This window comes from Gymnogyps californianus, chromosome 1 (assembly GCF_018139145.2).
Source record: "Gymnogyps californianus isolate 813 chromosome 1, ASM1813914v2, whole genome shotgun sequence".
Lineage (NCBI taxonomy): Eukaryota > Metazoa > Chordata > Aves > Accipitriformes > Cathartidae > Gymnogyps > Gymnogyps californianus.
The window spans coordinates 161,103,448-161,119,320 of NC_059471.1; the positions used below are offsets into that span (position 1 = coordinate 161,103,448).

General features: G+C 53.7%; 1 protein-coding gene across 1 annotated transcript; it reads right to left on the minus strand.

The window, feature by feature from the left end:
- Window positions 1-884: 884 nt before the first annotated feature.
- On the minus strand, window positions 885-12,541 carry LGALS2 (galectin 2). The gene is made up of 5 exons (XM_050900499.1): window positions 12,481-12,541; window positions 8,086-8,141; window positions 2,597-2,679; window positions 2,146-2,305; window positions 885-1,055 (listed from the first exon to the last, which is right to left on the minus strand). The coding sequence occupies exons 1-5, from the start codon at window positions 12,539-12,541 to the stop codon at window positions 909-911; spliced, it is 507 nt and encodes a 168-aa protein (XP_050756456.1). The 3' UTR covers window positions 885-908.
- Between the last annotated feature and the right edge of the window lie 3,332 nt (window positions 12,542-15,873).

The window sequence follows — 15,873 nt, forward strand, 5'->3', positions numbered from 1 at the left end:
GTGCCCCGATGTTTGCTGTCACACATCGGTCTCACTTAAGGCTGGCGAGACACTTTTTAATTAGAGCAGCAGCATCTGATAATCAGCACTAATTGCCTGTAGTCTCGTGCGAGGGACAGACTGCAAGGTGCTGAGCCACGTAACCCAGCCCAAACCCCGTGTCCTCCCTCCCCACTGCCTTCCCCTGCCTCACTTCCGCTGAGTAGGGTTCGGTGTGGAAATGTCAGAGTAATGGGTAACCCGGCTGGAATGTGCCAGCAGATAAGTGAGGTGAGATAAGGGGGAAAGTCGGAGGAGACAACTCCTTATCAATGGCAGGAATGCTGGCTCAGGGGCACACCTGTGCTGCCCTCCCCGTGCCACCGCTTCAAGTGGTACCACTCCTGTGGGAGGGCAAGGCACCCCTTCCTCCTGTCCGCTGGCTGCGAGAGCAGCCAAGAGGAACCCATCAAACCCATGCCCTGAGGTTCCCAAACCTAACATTTAATTATGCGCTTTCGTGGCACCGAATGCCACACTGAATGGCACATTGCTCACATCCACGCTTTTCTTCCCCTTCCTCCCTCCCTCCCTCCCAAAAACTTGGGTGCAGGAAGAAATGGTGCATTGTGAAGAGATTACACAACCATTCCCTGAGCAATCACATAGTGCCCTCCTCCTCCTGAACCCCACCTACAGCCCACTTTGCCCTACCTACTATCTGGTCAACCCCACACCCTGGTCTGACCTGGAAAGGCACTTGGTGTTATCTGGGAGCTATTTCCATCCAACAAGGGCTCCTTTCCTGTTGGTGGAAAAACCTTGGGCTTTGTCGGTGTCTCGCACAGAGCCACAGAGCCAGAGATCTCACAGAAGCCAAAGCAGCTGGAGCTGCTTGGGTTTTTATTAGAGCTCGGAAGCGGCGCCCATCAGTCCAGCTTGAAGGAGGTAACCCTGAAGCCTCCCTTGACGCTCATGTAGCTGATCTTGTCGTAGCAGTGCCGGTTGGGGAACTCCACTTCATGCCCATCCGGTAGTTTCACTTGGAATTTGTCTTCCAGCATTTCAATGATGATCTGGGAGAAGAGAGGGGAGGAAGGGCAGGAATTGGGGACAAGGAGAAGATTAGGAGGTGAGCATTCAGGCGAAAGGCCTGACTGTTATACTTGAGGGTCAGACCTGGTCCCTACAGCCTTAAGCAAGGTGCTGGGGGTTGGGCTGAGGATGATGCAGGAAATGAGCAGCTGATATCAAGGGTATCTGAGCTGGCATCTAGACTATGACCCGGGGACAGGATCTCTCCTGGGGCTGTTTCAGCTACTCCGATTGTAAACTCAGAGCAGTTAAACCCAAGTGTATCTTTATATGCCACATGGCTTAGATCTGCTCTGAACAGGGCAGAATAAACCTGACACCCCAATGCCCTCAGCAGCTCACCACGACCTCGAAAAAGAAGATTTGCTGATAAACACACACAAGCAGACAGGACGAGAACACATCGCCGACCATCGTGAATTAAAGCGATCGTTCCCCAAAGCCGTCACCTCACCACCCCTTCCCCAAGAGCCAGCCATGACTGAGGAAACAAGCTTTCTCTCCACAGCAACAGGAACAGGACTGCTCCTAAATGCACCCCTGTTAATGTCTCGGGACATCAGATGGGGTGAGACAGCAACTAGGACAGCATCCCCGGCAGGAGGAGAGGGAGGACAGATTGGCAGCGTGGATCCAGGAGTAGTGAGGACAGAAGAGCTGAGGGAGAGGTTTTTGGACATTGCTCCAAATTCTGGGTTGCCTTAAAGCCTGTGTTTGCATAGGAGGGAATTAGGGAGAGAAATAAGACAGAGAGCAGCAAGATCCTGCTTCTTGGACACCCCCTTCACCTTCACTCACCTGCTGGGCAGGTTTGAGGGGCAGGAAGAACTTACAAAGCCTGAGACAGACAGGGCTCATGCAAAGTTCCCAGAGGAAGCATTGGGGTTTTGAAGGAGGAGTGGAAATAACAATCAGGACCAAAAACCATGAGGATGAGGATGAGGGGCTGTTGGGAGGGAGCAGGAGGCATTGGATGGGACTGGGAGGACTAGGGTACAGGAATCTGCTAACCAGGGGCTTCCCCCCACCACACACACACCCCACAACCCCGTGCCGGCACAGACCCTTCACCTTAACAGTGCAGCCCCTGGAGAAACAGAGGTGGTTATCATGATGCTCTGCCTGCCAGGTATTGGAGCACTTGGAGTTGCAGACGATGACAGACTCATTGAAGCGGGGATTGAAGTGAAGTGCCAGATCCGAGGACCTGCAGCCGAGATTGATGCTGAAGCTGTGGGTGAACAGGAGGAAGGTCAGCTGCATGGGCAGGACAGGGTCTTGGAAGACCTGAGATCCAACATACGGCTCTGCACCCAATTCCTCCATCGGCGTTGTAGGTGCTTAATGCCTCCTGTTTCCTCATTCTGCTCGGGAACCAGGGGAGTTTGCACGGTGGTGGCGTCGGGGCTCCCCTAGCACTGAGCTACGCTCACGCTTTTTGTACCTGGCAACCTTGGAAAACCACCTCCCTCTGCAGCCTACCTTCAGTTCTGGCAAGTCGCGGTGGTTTCTTTGTACTTACCCGTCAGCATCATCGGATATCTTGCCCCTGACCTTCAGGGTGTCCCCAGTCTTCATATCCAGGTTGAAGATTTCAAATTTTTCCTAAGGCAGAGAGAAAATAGTCTGCGGCGCTCCTTCAGCCATTCCTCCCCTGCCACCGCAAGTGAGAGGGTGCTGCTTGGAGAAGGTGCCCCAGCCAGGAGAACTTCTACTGCTCTCAGCTGGTGTTCCTCTCATGGCCAAAAACCCTCCGTGCTGGAGGTCTTGCATGGGCTTCTCACTCAGTGAGGGAAGAGTGGGCTGAGTGAAGCCAGCAAGCGAGAAAAGACATCAGAGAGAGAGGAGATGAAAACAGGCTTGTCCTCAGCAGAAGGAAAGGAGAGCATGACAGCAGAGGTACAAAGAGGGTTAAAGCAGAGGGGCACAGCCCAGGGTCTGGTGGGCAGCATCGCCTGCAGCACAAGAAAGGCAAGTGGCGAGAGCGAAGGTGGCTGTGGCTTGCCGGTCCCTCGCTCAGCCTTGCTGAGCTGGGGACCCTGGGTGACAGAGGACAGGAGCAGCAGCCCTTACAGTCATCTTCCTCAGAGGGCAGAGTAACCAGGCAGGGAGCCACCAGCAGTTTAGCTCAGAAACGCTTCGCACAGAGGATCTTACATCCCTAGAGTTCCTTGTGGCTTACACATTAACAGCACCCCCCCTCTGCAAGGCCCCACCAACTGCTATTAAGCCAGGAGACTTTGATCCAAAGAAACAGCTTCCCTATGTACACTTCCTCTCATTAGGGACTTCAGGAGATTTAATCAATTCCCAGCCTCCTCGGTGGGCTCCCACTAGAGGGACGACCACACACAGCCCTTAGGGGTGCTACTCCAGCCACCACATAGGACAAGCATCTTCCCAGTTGGCCATGGAGGTGTGACCACCGTGTTCACTTCTTTTCTGCATGTAACAGCTCAGCCAAAAGAAGCATTCCAGCTCCTTCCTTTTGTGGCAGGGGGCAGCCCCCAAAATCCACACCAGCACACCAAAATGGTCCCCACCATCCCTCCCCATGGTGCTCTGAGAAAGGGATCCAAGGGACTCAGAGGAGAGGGCAGCCAACACATCCCCTCTAGATGACCCAAGCTACGAACAGTCCTTCGCAGGAGCAACGTGAGTGGCATCCCAGCTCCTTCCCTTCTCGTGGCTCTAGATTCAGCCCCAGCTGTGTGGATTGCACTAGCAATACATGGGAGCTCTCTGCAACCTCCCATCCAAGCTCCATCGAGACCCAAACCTTCTAGCTTGAGGAACCATGCACATCAGGTTCAATAGCCCCATCCTCCCTAACTGTGAGACACAGGAATGTTGTCCTCACAGGGGAGCATCATCCCTGCTGTCTTCTTCCCAGATAAAAGCTATGAGTCAGTAGACAGTGTCCCAGATTTGGTTGAACAAATTGGTGGTGTTTTGCCAGACCCCAGAAGTCAGTGGGAAAGCGAGAGGGAGGAGGAGGCCAAGGCTCAGGACCAGCAGTCCCTCAGCCCCCCTCCCAAGCCCGGCAGAGAGCAGCTGAGTGCAGTCATCCTGCTGCTGCACAGCCAGCTGGGAGACAGCTTCTGCCCTTCCCCAAAAGCTGCTGAAGCAAGCAGAGGTAAGTGCTGATAAGCACTCCTTTCCCGGAGGTGTTTCCTATTAGCAGGGGGTCATAAAGCCCAGCAGGCTTGGGAAATTTGTTTGCTGTTGAGGTCACTGAAGCTGTTGGTGAAACCTCCCCAGGGCTGCGTGTGGAGCCAGCAGGAGCAGGTGCTGGGGATGGTGGTTTCTGGCATTGGGTCTGTTTCCCATCACGCTGCTGTGTCCCACCTGCACACACCTTCACATCACCCTGCTCCCCCGCAGCCATCCCAGGGAGATCACAGAGCCCAGAGCCCCCCTCTCAAAATATCGGGGCATCCCACTGGCTACGATAGGTTTCTCATTCCAGCAACTGATGTTATCCCTTTGCAGGGACAACGGCAGTACAAAGACACTGTTTGCATAGCCACCATCAGGGTTAGTTATCTGAACTCACTTTAAGCCAGCAGGGAGAAACACACACTTCTAGGGCTCAGGAGATTACATCCCAAGACAGACCCTAAACTCAGTCAGAAAAATCCTGTCCTACGTGGCTGGCCAAGGTGACACAGGAGTGTTGTGGCAGAGACAAGACCCAGGTCCCGGGCCAGTAACATAGAGGAGCCTTCCCCCCGCTTCCCACGCAGACCAGACAGAAATATCACTCTCGCTGGAATTTATCCACCGATCCCACTGGCAGAGCATGAGGCTGCCCAGGAGGGAGAGAGAGCAGCATGTGTCTGAGGGATGGGGACAACTACCTGCGCAGAGAGTTATGTGTGGAGCCGCAAGTACCACGGATGTGAGAATATGCAGGGAGGGAGACGGGCAGGAAAGAGGCACGAGCTGCTCAGAGAGGGGCTGTGAGATTTTATCGAGATAACATTAACCCCCCTCCTACAATGCTCAGCAGGGGCGTTCACCCCCCTTTTATTTGCCACTGGGAACAATAGTGGGAAACCAGGCAGCAACTCTGCCAGCGCTGGTGACTTCCTTCGTCTGCAGAGCTGAGCCTCCGCATGGTCAGACACCAGCCCTGTGCAGATGGCCTCTCTCATGCAGGGGTATGTGCTCCCCACCTAGGAAGGGGCTGAGACTTTAGGGACCCCAGAAGAGCTGAAATTCTCCAGTGCAATTGGAGGTGGCGATTGGGATGATGAAAGGAGGGTGAAAGGGGGAGGCTGATGATACTTCCCTGCAGGCACTGCAAAGCAGAATGCCTGGGGAAACAGTGATATGATGGGAACATAAATCCCAAAGAAAGAGGAAATCTTGCTAAAGGGCATCTGCAAAGGAGGCAGAGGGTCTGTGCAGTGAGGAAAACACAAGCAATGGCTGTGGAAGCTGGCAGCCACTGGTGCAAGGGATCCAGGAACCCTTCACTCCCAGAGAGATGATCCTATAATAGGGTACGTGCCTGTGAGTGCCTCTCCAGGGCCCCATATAGATGCTCATCCTGGCCGGAGGGCAGTTGGTCTGTACTGGTGTGGGACGCCCATGTTCACACCACTGGCACCAGAGGAGGCTTTGCTGCATTCCCAGAGGGTGCCTTGGAATAGCAGAGACCCAACAAGCAGTCACTGGCGCGAGGGTGGGAGCCATGCCCGACCCAAGGGCAAGGCGAGCTTCCAACAGGGAGCAGGCAGGCCTGTGATTTTGCATGGAGAAAACCAAAAAAATCACATTTTAAGGAGGGAAAAGACCAATGCAACCACGTTGGCTTTCAGACAGAAGGGTGGGAAGGCAGGTCCTCTGCAGAGTGCTTTCACCCCATGAAATGTGGCAGCTCCATTTGCAGAGGTCCCATAAGGTAGGTTTTGGGGTTAACAGTCCTTCACAGCCTTCCTGCCAGTCCTGGGGAGATCTCAGGCCACCAGGAGCACCCACGGGATCTCAGGACCCTCGTGGCAGCTCCAGACAGCAGCACCTCATGTACCATAGCCTAGAGCTGCCACCTCTTCCACAGGGCACCCACACAGCTGTTGAGAACAGACTGAATGCCACCATCCCCAGCAGGCTGCCAAGATCCTCGGCAATATCATTGCTGGCAGTAGTATTTATTTTGTTTTCTTACTTGTGCAGGAGATAAGCCAGCTAGGTGTGAAGCCCTGAGGAAAACCACAGGCTTCCCCACTTCCCAGCCAATGTAGCCAAACCGACCCAGCTGTGAGAGGTTTCTCAGGGCCTTTTGTGGCAGGGGCAGCCCCCAAAATCCACACCAGCACACCAAAATGGTCCCCACCATCCCTCCCAACAGTGCTCTGAGGAAGGGCTCCAAGGGGCTCAGAGGAGAGGGCAGCCAACACATCCTCTCTAGATGACATGAGCTATGAACAGTCCCTTGCAGGAGTGACATGGGTCATCACCAGACGTGATGCTCAGCCCAGAAGGGAAGAGGGAGGAGAGGGGAAGGCAAGGCGGCCACACCAAGTGCATGGATGCATGTGTCGCTGCCCCCACATCAAACCAAGCTCTGCAAGAAGAGGCGAGAGATCCCCTTAGCACCCTCACAGAAGGCTGCGGTTGCAGCTCGGCGCTAATTAGACACCAAAGAAGCGGCCCCGGAGGAGGATGCTGCAGAGGGGAAAAGGCACCTGTCCCATTTTGCACTCAAGGCACCAGGGAGCCTGTGCCGTGGAGCAGGCATCAGCGTCCGCTCAAGGCAAAGGGAGCTGGAGAGACCAACCATGCATTCTTTCTCGGAGTAGCAGCTGCTCACTCTGCTATTATTTCCTACTGCTTCATATAATTTGTACTCCACAGCAAGCTATTGTCCCTTTCCACTGGCTATTTATTTCCTTGAATAGCCTCTGGGGAAGGATTTCAGTGCGGGAGTAAAGAAAAAAGAAAAACGCCACACAATAAATATCGAGCGGTGACCTGATTTAAACTGTGTTCTCTGACGTCATCTGGGCCCTGATTGCGGTTCCTCCCGGCAGTTGCGATTAAGCCACGTTTCTGCCTTGGTTTTCCCCTTTTATGAAGCCAAGGGGGGAATGCCCCCTGCCTTAGAGGGCTGTGGGGTGGATTTCAAGAAGCTCAGTCCTGGATTTTCAGAGGCCAGGGCTCAGGACGTGACTGAGAAGAGGCTTCCACCACCTCCTGATGGAGATGCTCAGTCTTCCACCTGACAGTCACAGAAATTCCCAGATAGGTTTGATGGGACTGGTTTCCCCTTTAGTCGAGAGGTGTTGGTTTGCCTCTCAGCAGATAGTGCTGCAACCTTCACCCAACCAACCCCTAAGCTCTGAAAGCCAGCCAGCTTCCTAAAGGAGGAGGACCGAGAGAACAAAATGTACTTACCTCAGCTAAACACTGAGGTAAGCAGGAGACTGGTTAAGCAGGTCTGTGGATCTGGAGGGTGTGTACAGGAGAGGATTGTCCAGGAGATGCAGGAGAAGCCAAGGCAATGATGAGCACAAGGAAACTAGTGCCCATGAGCACTAACCTCCTGCCTAAGAGGTTAACCAGAGTGGGACGGCTCCTCTAGGCAAGGCACTGAAGTCTCCGCATTCGGATCAACTAAAATGGGAAGGAACAAAGGACTGGAGGTGAATCTCCTGCCACCCCTCATGCCCCAGCTCCCTGACAGTGCGTCATCCAGAGCCCCTGTGGGAAGTATGGAAGTAGCATCCATGCTCTGAACCTGGGGGCAAGGGATTAGAGACCATCAGCCTCCGGTAGGCTCTCCACCAGCATCACCCCGCTTCATCTGTAGGGTGCAATTTCACTTCCTTAGGATGTGGGGAATAAGGAGGAGGAAGGACAAAGCTAGCTGAAGAGCTATAATGTGGAAAAAACCCACCTTTCTTCAGGGCTAGGGGCAGCAGTGGAGGGAACCTGCACCAAGCAGTGGAGCAGACCAAGAGCACAGGGGAGGGGTGTAGCCTTAGACTCCATCTCTCTCCCTACCTTATCAGAAAGGCGCTGGTGCCACAGTGACTGGCATCTCCCATCTCCATGGGGAGCTCAAATGCGCTCTGATGGATGGATGGTTTCCATCCCCAGGGCCAAGTTATGTCCTTGTACCTTTGCAGGGGACATCTCTCTCAGGCAGCTCTGAAGTCTGTGGCAGCACTTTTGTGTGCTACAAGTTGTGCACAGAGAGGGGAGGAAGGTAGTTCATGTGCATGGGAGCTGGCTCATAAGGCATCAGGGCCATTTCATCAACCCAAGCATCCCAATGAGTCACGTCTTACAGGTCCTCAGCTTGCCCGAGGGGCAGGAGAACGAACCGAACTGGCAGAGGGTGGGGAAGGGAGGTCAGAGGACTGATTACATGCCACCCAGTTCCGTTTCCAGCCTTCATTTCTCTAATTCTTTCCCTCATGGGGGCATGCCAGGAGTGTGGGTTGTGGGAAAGGCTTTCAAAAACACGCCTGGAGATAAAAATGCACTTGTGTTGAAAGCTTCCCTACTGGCAAAGAGAAGACGCATAGAAGGCTCATGGCTTCCCCCTCTCCTGGGCTTTTGGAATCTCCCAGCTTTACCCAGACTTGCTGGATGAGATATTATTAGCTTAATGGGAAAAGGATCTTCCAAAGAACTCTCCACAAAGGATCAGCTTCATGAGGTCTTATGCTCCACTTGCATCTTGCACCAAAAGATTAAGATCTCCAACAGCTTTATCTGGTAGCCCCTTCATCTTGTACATGGGGAAACTGAGGCACAGATACCCAAGTTCACATCCAAAAAAACCCTCTTCTTGTTTAGAGGTTTTAAGACACTCATCTTAAAGCTCCCATGGACAGATTAAAAAAAAAAAAAAATTTTAAAAAATCCAGCTTTGCAAACCTGTCCTAGAAGCTAAAGGAAGCTGGGCTCCCTTTACTAATGCAGCTTGAGTATCAGAGATGCTGATCTGTCACCACACCATCTACTATCAGTAGGAGGTACTGAGGCATTCATTGCCTCTGAAAAAAATTAGCCCCTGGGTTGGTCCAATTAAGTCCAAAAACCAGAGGCATTCAAAATGAACGGACGCCTTCCAACAGTGGAAGCCAGGGGACTTCCGAGATGCCCCAAGCTCAACTCCCCTTACTTCAAGGAGACCATTTCCCACAACAAAGACAGCGTGAGGCCAGCTGGCTGGAACTCGAATAAGCAAAAAAGAAACGCAGCGTTGCGCCATACACAAAAGGTCCATGGGGACCTCCCTCCATTGAGCTCCGAGCAGCCATCCCGGATTCAACCCCACAGGACAGCAAGGGCACGCAGCGAGAGTGACTGCTGAGTCCCCGCATGCAGCGGTCCATCCCGCACAGGGAGAACAAGGCTGCTGGCACTGCGTGACTTGCTTTGAGTGTGTTTCTCACGGGCTCCAGAGCTGAGCCCAGGCGGGTTGGACAACTCTGAGGATTTGCAGGAATCCTTCAGACAAGCAGAATCCGTCTGAGTCACACGCACGAGGCACAATGCCAAGGGTGGCTTATCCACTGGAAAAAAAAAAAAGGAAAGAGAAAGAAATGCTAAGGGAGAAATAGCAAGTTTTGAAAAGCCACAAGAATTAACAGCTCATGGGCTGGAAAGAAGGGGAGGGAAAAAAAAAAGGTCTGTTCTCCCATGCTCACGTCATTAAAGCCAAGTATCCCTCATCCCCGCCAGGAAGCAGCAAGCCACCTTGCCACCCATCAGGTTTGAGAGGGTCTGAAGGGGCGATCCACCCTGGATCTAAGGCCATGGCCTGAGGTCTGCAGAGGAAGGGGTTGTCAAGTCAAAACTATCTGTTGCTCCAAAATCAGCTTGAACAAACTCCCTTTGATGGCCCTGCAAAATTAAATGGTAAAAACCAAACCAGATGGAAATGGGAAGGAAAAGCTGCCAAAAAAAAGGGAATCCAGATCCCGAAATGACTGACTCAGTGCGGGAAATGGGCATCTAAAGAGGGAACTGCAGGCATCTGAAGGAGACCTAAGAAAAGACCAGGCCCACACAACCGACTCTCCCTGCTCCTCTCCTCCCCCCTTCCAGAGGGAAGGGCACCAGAAATACATGAACCCATGGACCTTCAGGGCGAGCCACAGGGAAAAGAGCTGAGCCTGACCTGCTGCAGGAGCTCCAAGGACAACCAAACTGCAGAGGAGGTCCCAACTCTCACCCGCATGAGAAGTGCTAAATTACTTTTTCCCTGCTTCCCAGTGAGAAGCTATAGCCACAGCCTTGCTTATAGTTGCCACCAGGTGAAGGAGCTTTCAAAGTCAGCACCTGAGCCTGCTGGGTCATGGCACTGCCCAGAGATGTTTCACCTCCATACGGTACCGCAGGGAGCAGGGCAGCAGCTGCTTGCAGCTGCTTTACACTGCTGGGACACCTCATCTCCCTTTCCAGCACTATACTGGGCACTAAGGGACACCCTCTGCATTTGAGGACACGCTGGTTTGCCGACCAGTCCCATATGGGCATCCTGTCCCTCCTCTGGACTGCTCCTGTGAGCCTCTACTCCTGTTTCTGACCCATCCCACATAGCCAGTAGTACATCAGCCCTCACTTGACCACAGTGGATGCTTATTTTGCGTTCCCAGCAGTCATGCTAGGCTGTTTGTTCTCTCTGGCTCTCTTTCCCTTCCCTTCCCTCCAGTTTGTGCCTCTCCCTGCTGTCCTTATTTTCCCCACCATTGGCAACACACCCGGGCCAGAACCTGGCTGTGTCTCTCTGGCTGCCCCCAGGTTTCTTCATGCAGCTCCCCGCCAAGAGCCCCCCAGCAGCGAAGCAGACACCCGGCTTTAATTGCAGTCAGATTCCTGGATGGAGAACACTTGCTCCCGAGAGGGGAAAAGGGTATTACAAACTAAATGCTTTGAACACAACTCACGCCAGACAAATCTTATCATATCCCAGGCTGAATAGCCCCAAACACGTTGCCATTCACCGTGCAACAAACAGACTTGCCAAGCCAGGAGATCTGAGAAGAACAATGCAAGGAGGACTGGTGGCTGCAACTGCCAGGCAAGTTCCCATCCGCACGCAGATAGCTTATCTCTTCTGTCAAGATGGGACACGCATCAACGTCTGCCGCACAACAGCAGTGAAAAGCTAGTGGAGACCTGCTCTCTGGTCCTGAACATGCACGTAGCACTCCTTAGAACACTGTCCCTGAGGAACATCTCTGTTACTCACTCGGTCTCATTAGGAAAGGGGTGGGAATCTTTCCTGAACAGCTCCAGCAGAGACGCAGCTCCCCAGGGAGCCGGCTCAGGATGAGCTGAAGAGAGCCTAGTGCCTGCTCTGGACACCAGCAAGCAGCTGGCCGGCTGCAGGAGCAGCACGGCAGCTAGAGGACAGCTGGAGGGAAGAAGTCTCATAGCCCGCTCTTAAGCCACGCTGTGACACTATTGCTTTTAACCCCATTGACTCCCAGCACGCATCTTCCTCCCGAAATTCAGCCAGGGGGCCGCTACAGGGAGGCGAGCTACTCAAGATATAAAGCTACTCTGTGAGAGGAGGGAGGTAGGAAGAGGAGCAGCCTCTGCTGGGAGCATCTCCTCCTTCTGCACAGAGGAGGGGGGCTTGGACTGCCAACTGGGGATGGCAAAGTTGCAACATGGTTGCAGTGAGACCCAGAACATGGACACTGCCTTCGAAATGCCCACTGGGCTGAGGGGAACAGCAGTGTGCCGCTTGAACGCAGCCCCTCCAGGCAGAGACAAGGCAGAGGCCGTTCGGATGCACTCGGAGGTGTGCGCCTGATCCTTCTCCTGGCTGGGGGACTCGTCTGTCAGCAGCACGTTAAATGGGGGATACACGAGCTCTGCCCCTGTTCTGCCCCCCGAGGGAGTTCCCAGACCTGATGTAGTTTGGGGTGGTGGGGGAAACAGGACAGAGCTATGCGTGCATGGGGAGCCCTTGCAGAATCGTGTGCTCCGTGGGCAACATGATGGGCTCCTCGCTCTGCCTGCCTGAGGCAGGAGAGCCAGAGGGGCAAATTCAACGTGTCTGTGCACGCAGGCCTGTCTGATCCCCGGCATCCAGGAGCTGGCCCCCACAAGCCCATGACCTCATGCGCTCAGGCAATGTTTCCTCATAGCATCTCTCCCACCCCACAAGGCAGGAGGTCAAACGCGGCCAGTGATCCATAGCATGGGGTGTAGGACACTGAGTCACAACCCTGTGTTCAGCCGTGCCCAGCAGACAGAGCGTTTCCCAGTTTCAGTCTGGCGCACACACTCCCATCCCACACACTCACCTACAACCTGTTGCGTGACATTTCCCATCTTCAGAGAGGGAAAAAGTGGAAAATTAGGGGGTAAATATGCAGGCTGGAGGGGACTGCGCTTCAAAAGCCTGCCTTCAGAGGGACCTGGGCTTACAGGGTGTAGCTGTTTCGCTCTTGGCCCCAAAAGCAAGGAGCAGGGCACAGCTCCCATCCATGGGGTCAAAAGCTCGGCAACACCAAGGCTCTGCTTGGAACAGTCTCCAGCCCACCCTGTCCCCAAGTCGTGCCTGGGCACTGCGGCACTGCTAGCTGGCACAGCCCAAAACCACGCCAGGGAGGGTGCTAACAACCACACGGCGTGAGCCATCATCCCGAGGCAGCGCTCAGGCCTGGCCCTGCTCCTGTTGCGTTTACTAAAAGACAGACGAAGCCAGAGGGACCAGAAAGGAGCCTACAAAAGGCCAGGTCCACCCTCGGGAAATCTGCGTACGCAGACTCTGCGTCTCTCTCCTCCTCCTCCTCCTGGGTCACAGTTTTCTTTTTATTCCTAACCCCACGTCTGCCATGCCCCGGCACTGGGTTCACTCCGCCCTGCTGCTCCTCGCCACCGCCAAAAGCAGGGCTGAAGCTGGCGGCGCTGCCAAGCGGCAGAGGCCGAGCAGCCAGGCTGGAGGGAGGGAGCCACTGGACTGTCTCCTCCTGCCATTTCACAGTCCGGACTTAAGCCAGCGCTGAAGTTTCCTAGGGAACCTGAGGCAGCTGCAGCCAAAGCAGGATTGCTGGCAATGGGGGATTTTCAAGCCCGGGCCAAAACCCATCTATTCAAGCTCACCAGCTGCCAAACCTGAGCCAGCTGCACAGCTGAGAGCACGTGCATTCGGCGCCGGGGCACCCCGCAGTGGGAATGCCTCCTCCTTGTGCCGCGTTGTAAAAGAGAGGCTGCACACGGCTGCGTCTCTGAGCTCCTCGGGCGGCTGCTACGCTAAACATCCCCGGCAAACGCTTCACTAAGTCACACTTCATTGTCGCCGCAATGCAGGGATGTATTCATCATCCCGGCTTGGGGATTTGCTGCAGCTCGGCTCCCTGATTTGCTCCAGGATGCCTAGTTTCATGTCGCCGATCTCTGTTCAGATGCCCACGAATAATGCTTTTGCAATAGAATTTTTCTCCTTTTCCTTCTCCCTCCTGCTGTTCTTTAGAGCCAAACTGTATCTCAGCAAAATCCAGGCTCTTAAACCATTTTTTCCCAATACTTGTGCTTTCTAATGACAGCCCTTTCATCTGCTAGCGATAACACAGCAGGTCAGGGCTCGAGCAAGAACAGGTGAATCTTGTCACCTTTTCAAGTCCCTCTCTTGACACCTGAATCGAGCGCACTGTATCGGTAGCGGATCTGTTCCAGTCTGGAGCTGATCTCATCAGCGGTGCAGTGAATGACTTCATCGAGGCTCCCCCTTGCGGGCTTGGGGCCTTCAGCCCCATAAATTTAAGCTGCTCTCTCTAACCTGGCAGGTCTTCCTCTCCCTGTTCTGTTTTTGGCTTACCCAGATACATAACGTATCAGTCCCCGAGCCACGGCTATGACTAGGGCTTCTGTCCTGTCGGTTTTCTTTCATCTTTGCCTGCTGCCGATACCATTCCTCAGCAGCAACAGCGTTCCTGTGTTCTCAGAGCATCCCCTGACTGTCCCAGGCTCTCTTGGGAAGACACTATCGGCAACAGCAAATCCAGGTGAGCCTTCCCCAGGGGGTAACGAGGCACTGCCACTCCTTACACTGGCCAGGAGGGCACTGCCACCCGCTAAGTCGAGGGATCAAGACACCCCTTGAGTTGCCCAGTCTGGAAGGAAGGCTCGAACACAAGGAAGCAGCAAGCTGCACAGCTCGCCTCTAACTCTGGTATTTGCTTCTCTCGCTTGCTTGTCTCGCTGAGCCAGTTGCTCTAATGACAGAACCAACGTGAAAAGGAAATTTAGTATACAGAGGTCAAGGCAATCCCCCAAAGGAAGCAAGTGCAATTATCCCCACGCTAATGACCGGGGAAACTGAGGCAGCGAGCATAGCTGTGCATTTCCTTGAGTCTTGCTCCGAGACATGCTTAATTGCAGAGATATAGCCAGCAGGTTTTCTGATCCCTTATCCAGCATCCTGTTTCCTCATTCTGCTCCTGTAGTTGTAGAAGGATGCCTTTGATCACCAGGGACAGGTCTTCCTACAGCGAAAAGGGAAACGCTGAAAGAAATGGAAGGGAGCAATCCTGGTGGATGACTGCATACCACAAGAAAGTGCTGCATGAAAGGGAAGGAGACATTTCCTATTAGATTAAAGGAGCTCAAACCTGCTCTCCCTCTAGAGAAGTATGCAACTCTATACTTGCCTCTCTAATTGCAGCCCTCCGCTGGGAAAGGTGCTTAGAAGTATTGCAAAAGGAAGGAGATTAGCCAAGGTCAGGGAATAGCAGGGCTGCAAATCCAGAGGATTGTGTAAGAGGTGCGTGGTCCGAGGTGATGTCAGGAGAGGTGCTGCCAGCCCTGTTCCAAGAGAAAGTAGCAGAGGTAAAACTGAGCCAAAACCCCAGCAACTGGCTGCTGCAGTCAGCTGGAGCAGGAAAACAAGAAAAGGGAACAAAAGACAGCAGTACCGAGCTTCAGGAAAGTGAAAGGTCTCCGGCAGAACGCCTTGCCAAGGAAAGAGGAATGTGACAGGAGAAAGGGAACTTCATTTCACAGGCCAGAGCCGACAACCCAGCAGGAAGCACACAAAAGCTCTCGCTGCCGCACACAAGCGCATCTGAAAAACATCGCAGGGTTCGCATAAACACACAAGGCAGAGAAACCAAACAAACGTTGGGACAGAGCGAGGGTGACAGGGCGGTTCTAGCTGGCTGAAGACGACCCGGTGGGTGGAAAACCCCTCTCCCAGGCGACCCGGCCACTCCTGCAAGGCCGCCTCCCCTTCGGGACCGAGGGGGACTTTGCCTGTTTTGCGATTCACCTCGACTGTACAGGCAGCAAGAGCATTTGCTAAGCCCAGGTGGATCAGGCAGGAGCTCTCCTGCCTGCTGCTGCCCTCTGCGGGACAGCCTGCTGCAGGGCCTGCCAAACCTGGGATCCCGCACCCCTCTTGCCAGCACAAGCTTTCCTTTCGCTGGCACGCCAACTACCCGGGCCTCTGGCTTGCACGTAATCACTTTCCTCTGCAACTGGCTGCGAGCTAACTATAGTTCCAGTACTTTCATTCTGGAGCGGTGTTCATTACAGCATGGAGCGTCTCACTCCATCCAAACCTAGTTTGGAATTCCAGCTGTCGGTAAAAATAAGTCGAGGGACAGGAGAAAGGTTTTTCCTCACACGTCATCTAGCCACTGTTACAGGGGGCAAAATTCAGACTCAGATCTCTTTTTTTTTTTTTTTTTTGTTGCACTTAAGGTCCTTGTTATATGGGAAGCAGATGTAACCAAAGGGGAAAGAGACTCCTAAATCTCTGAGAAACAAAAGCAAGGTTTGAAAGGCCGCTGCTGACACGACTGTTATGCATGAGTTCAC

Coding starts and splice junctions, on each gene's coding strand:
- LGALS2 (XM_050900499.1), bottom strand. CDS start 12,541: ATGGATGGGAGCTGTGCCCTGCTCCTTGCTTTTGGGGCCAAGAGCGAA. Junction 8,142..12,480: donor GAGCGAAACAGCTACACCCT/GTAAGCCCAGGT, acceptor AGCGCATTTGAG/CTCCCCATGGAGATGGGAGA. Junction 2,680..8,085: donor ACCAGCGCCTTTCTGATAAG/GTAGGGAGAGAG, acceptor TCTCTGCCTTAG/GAAAAATTTGAAATCTTCAA.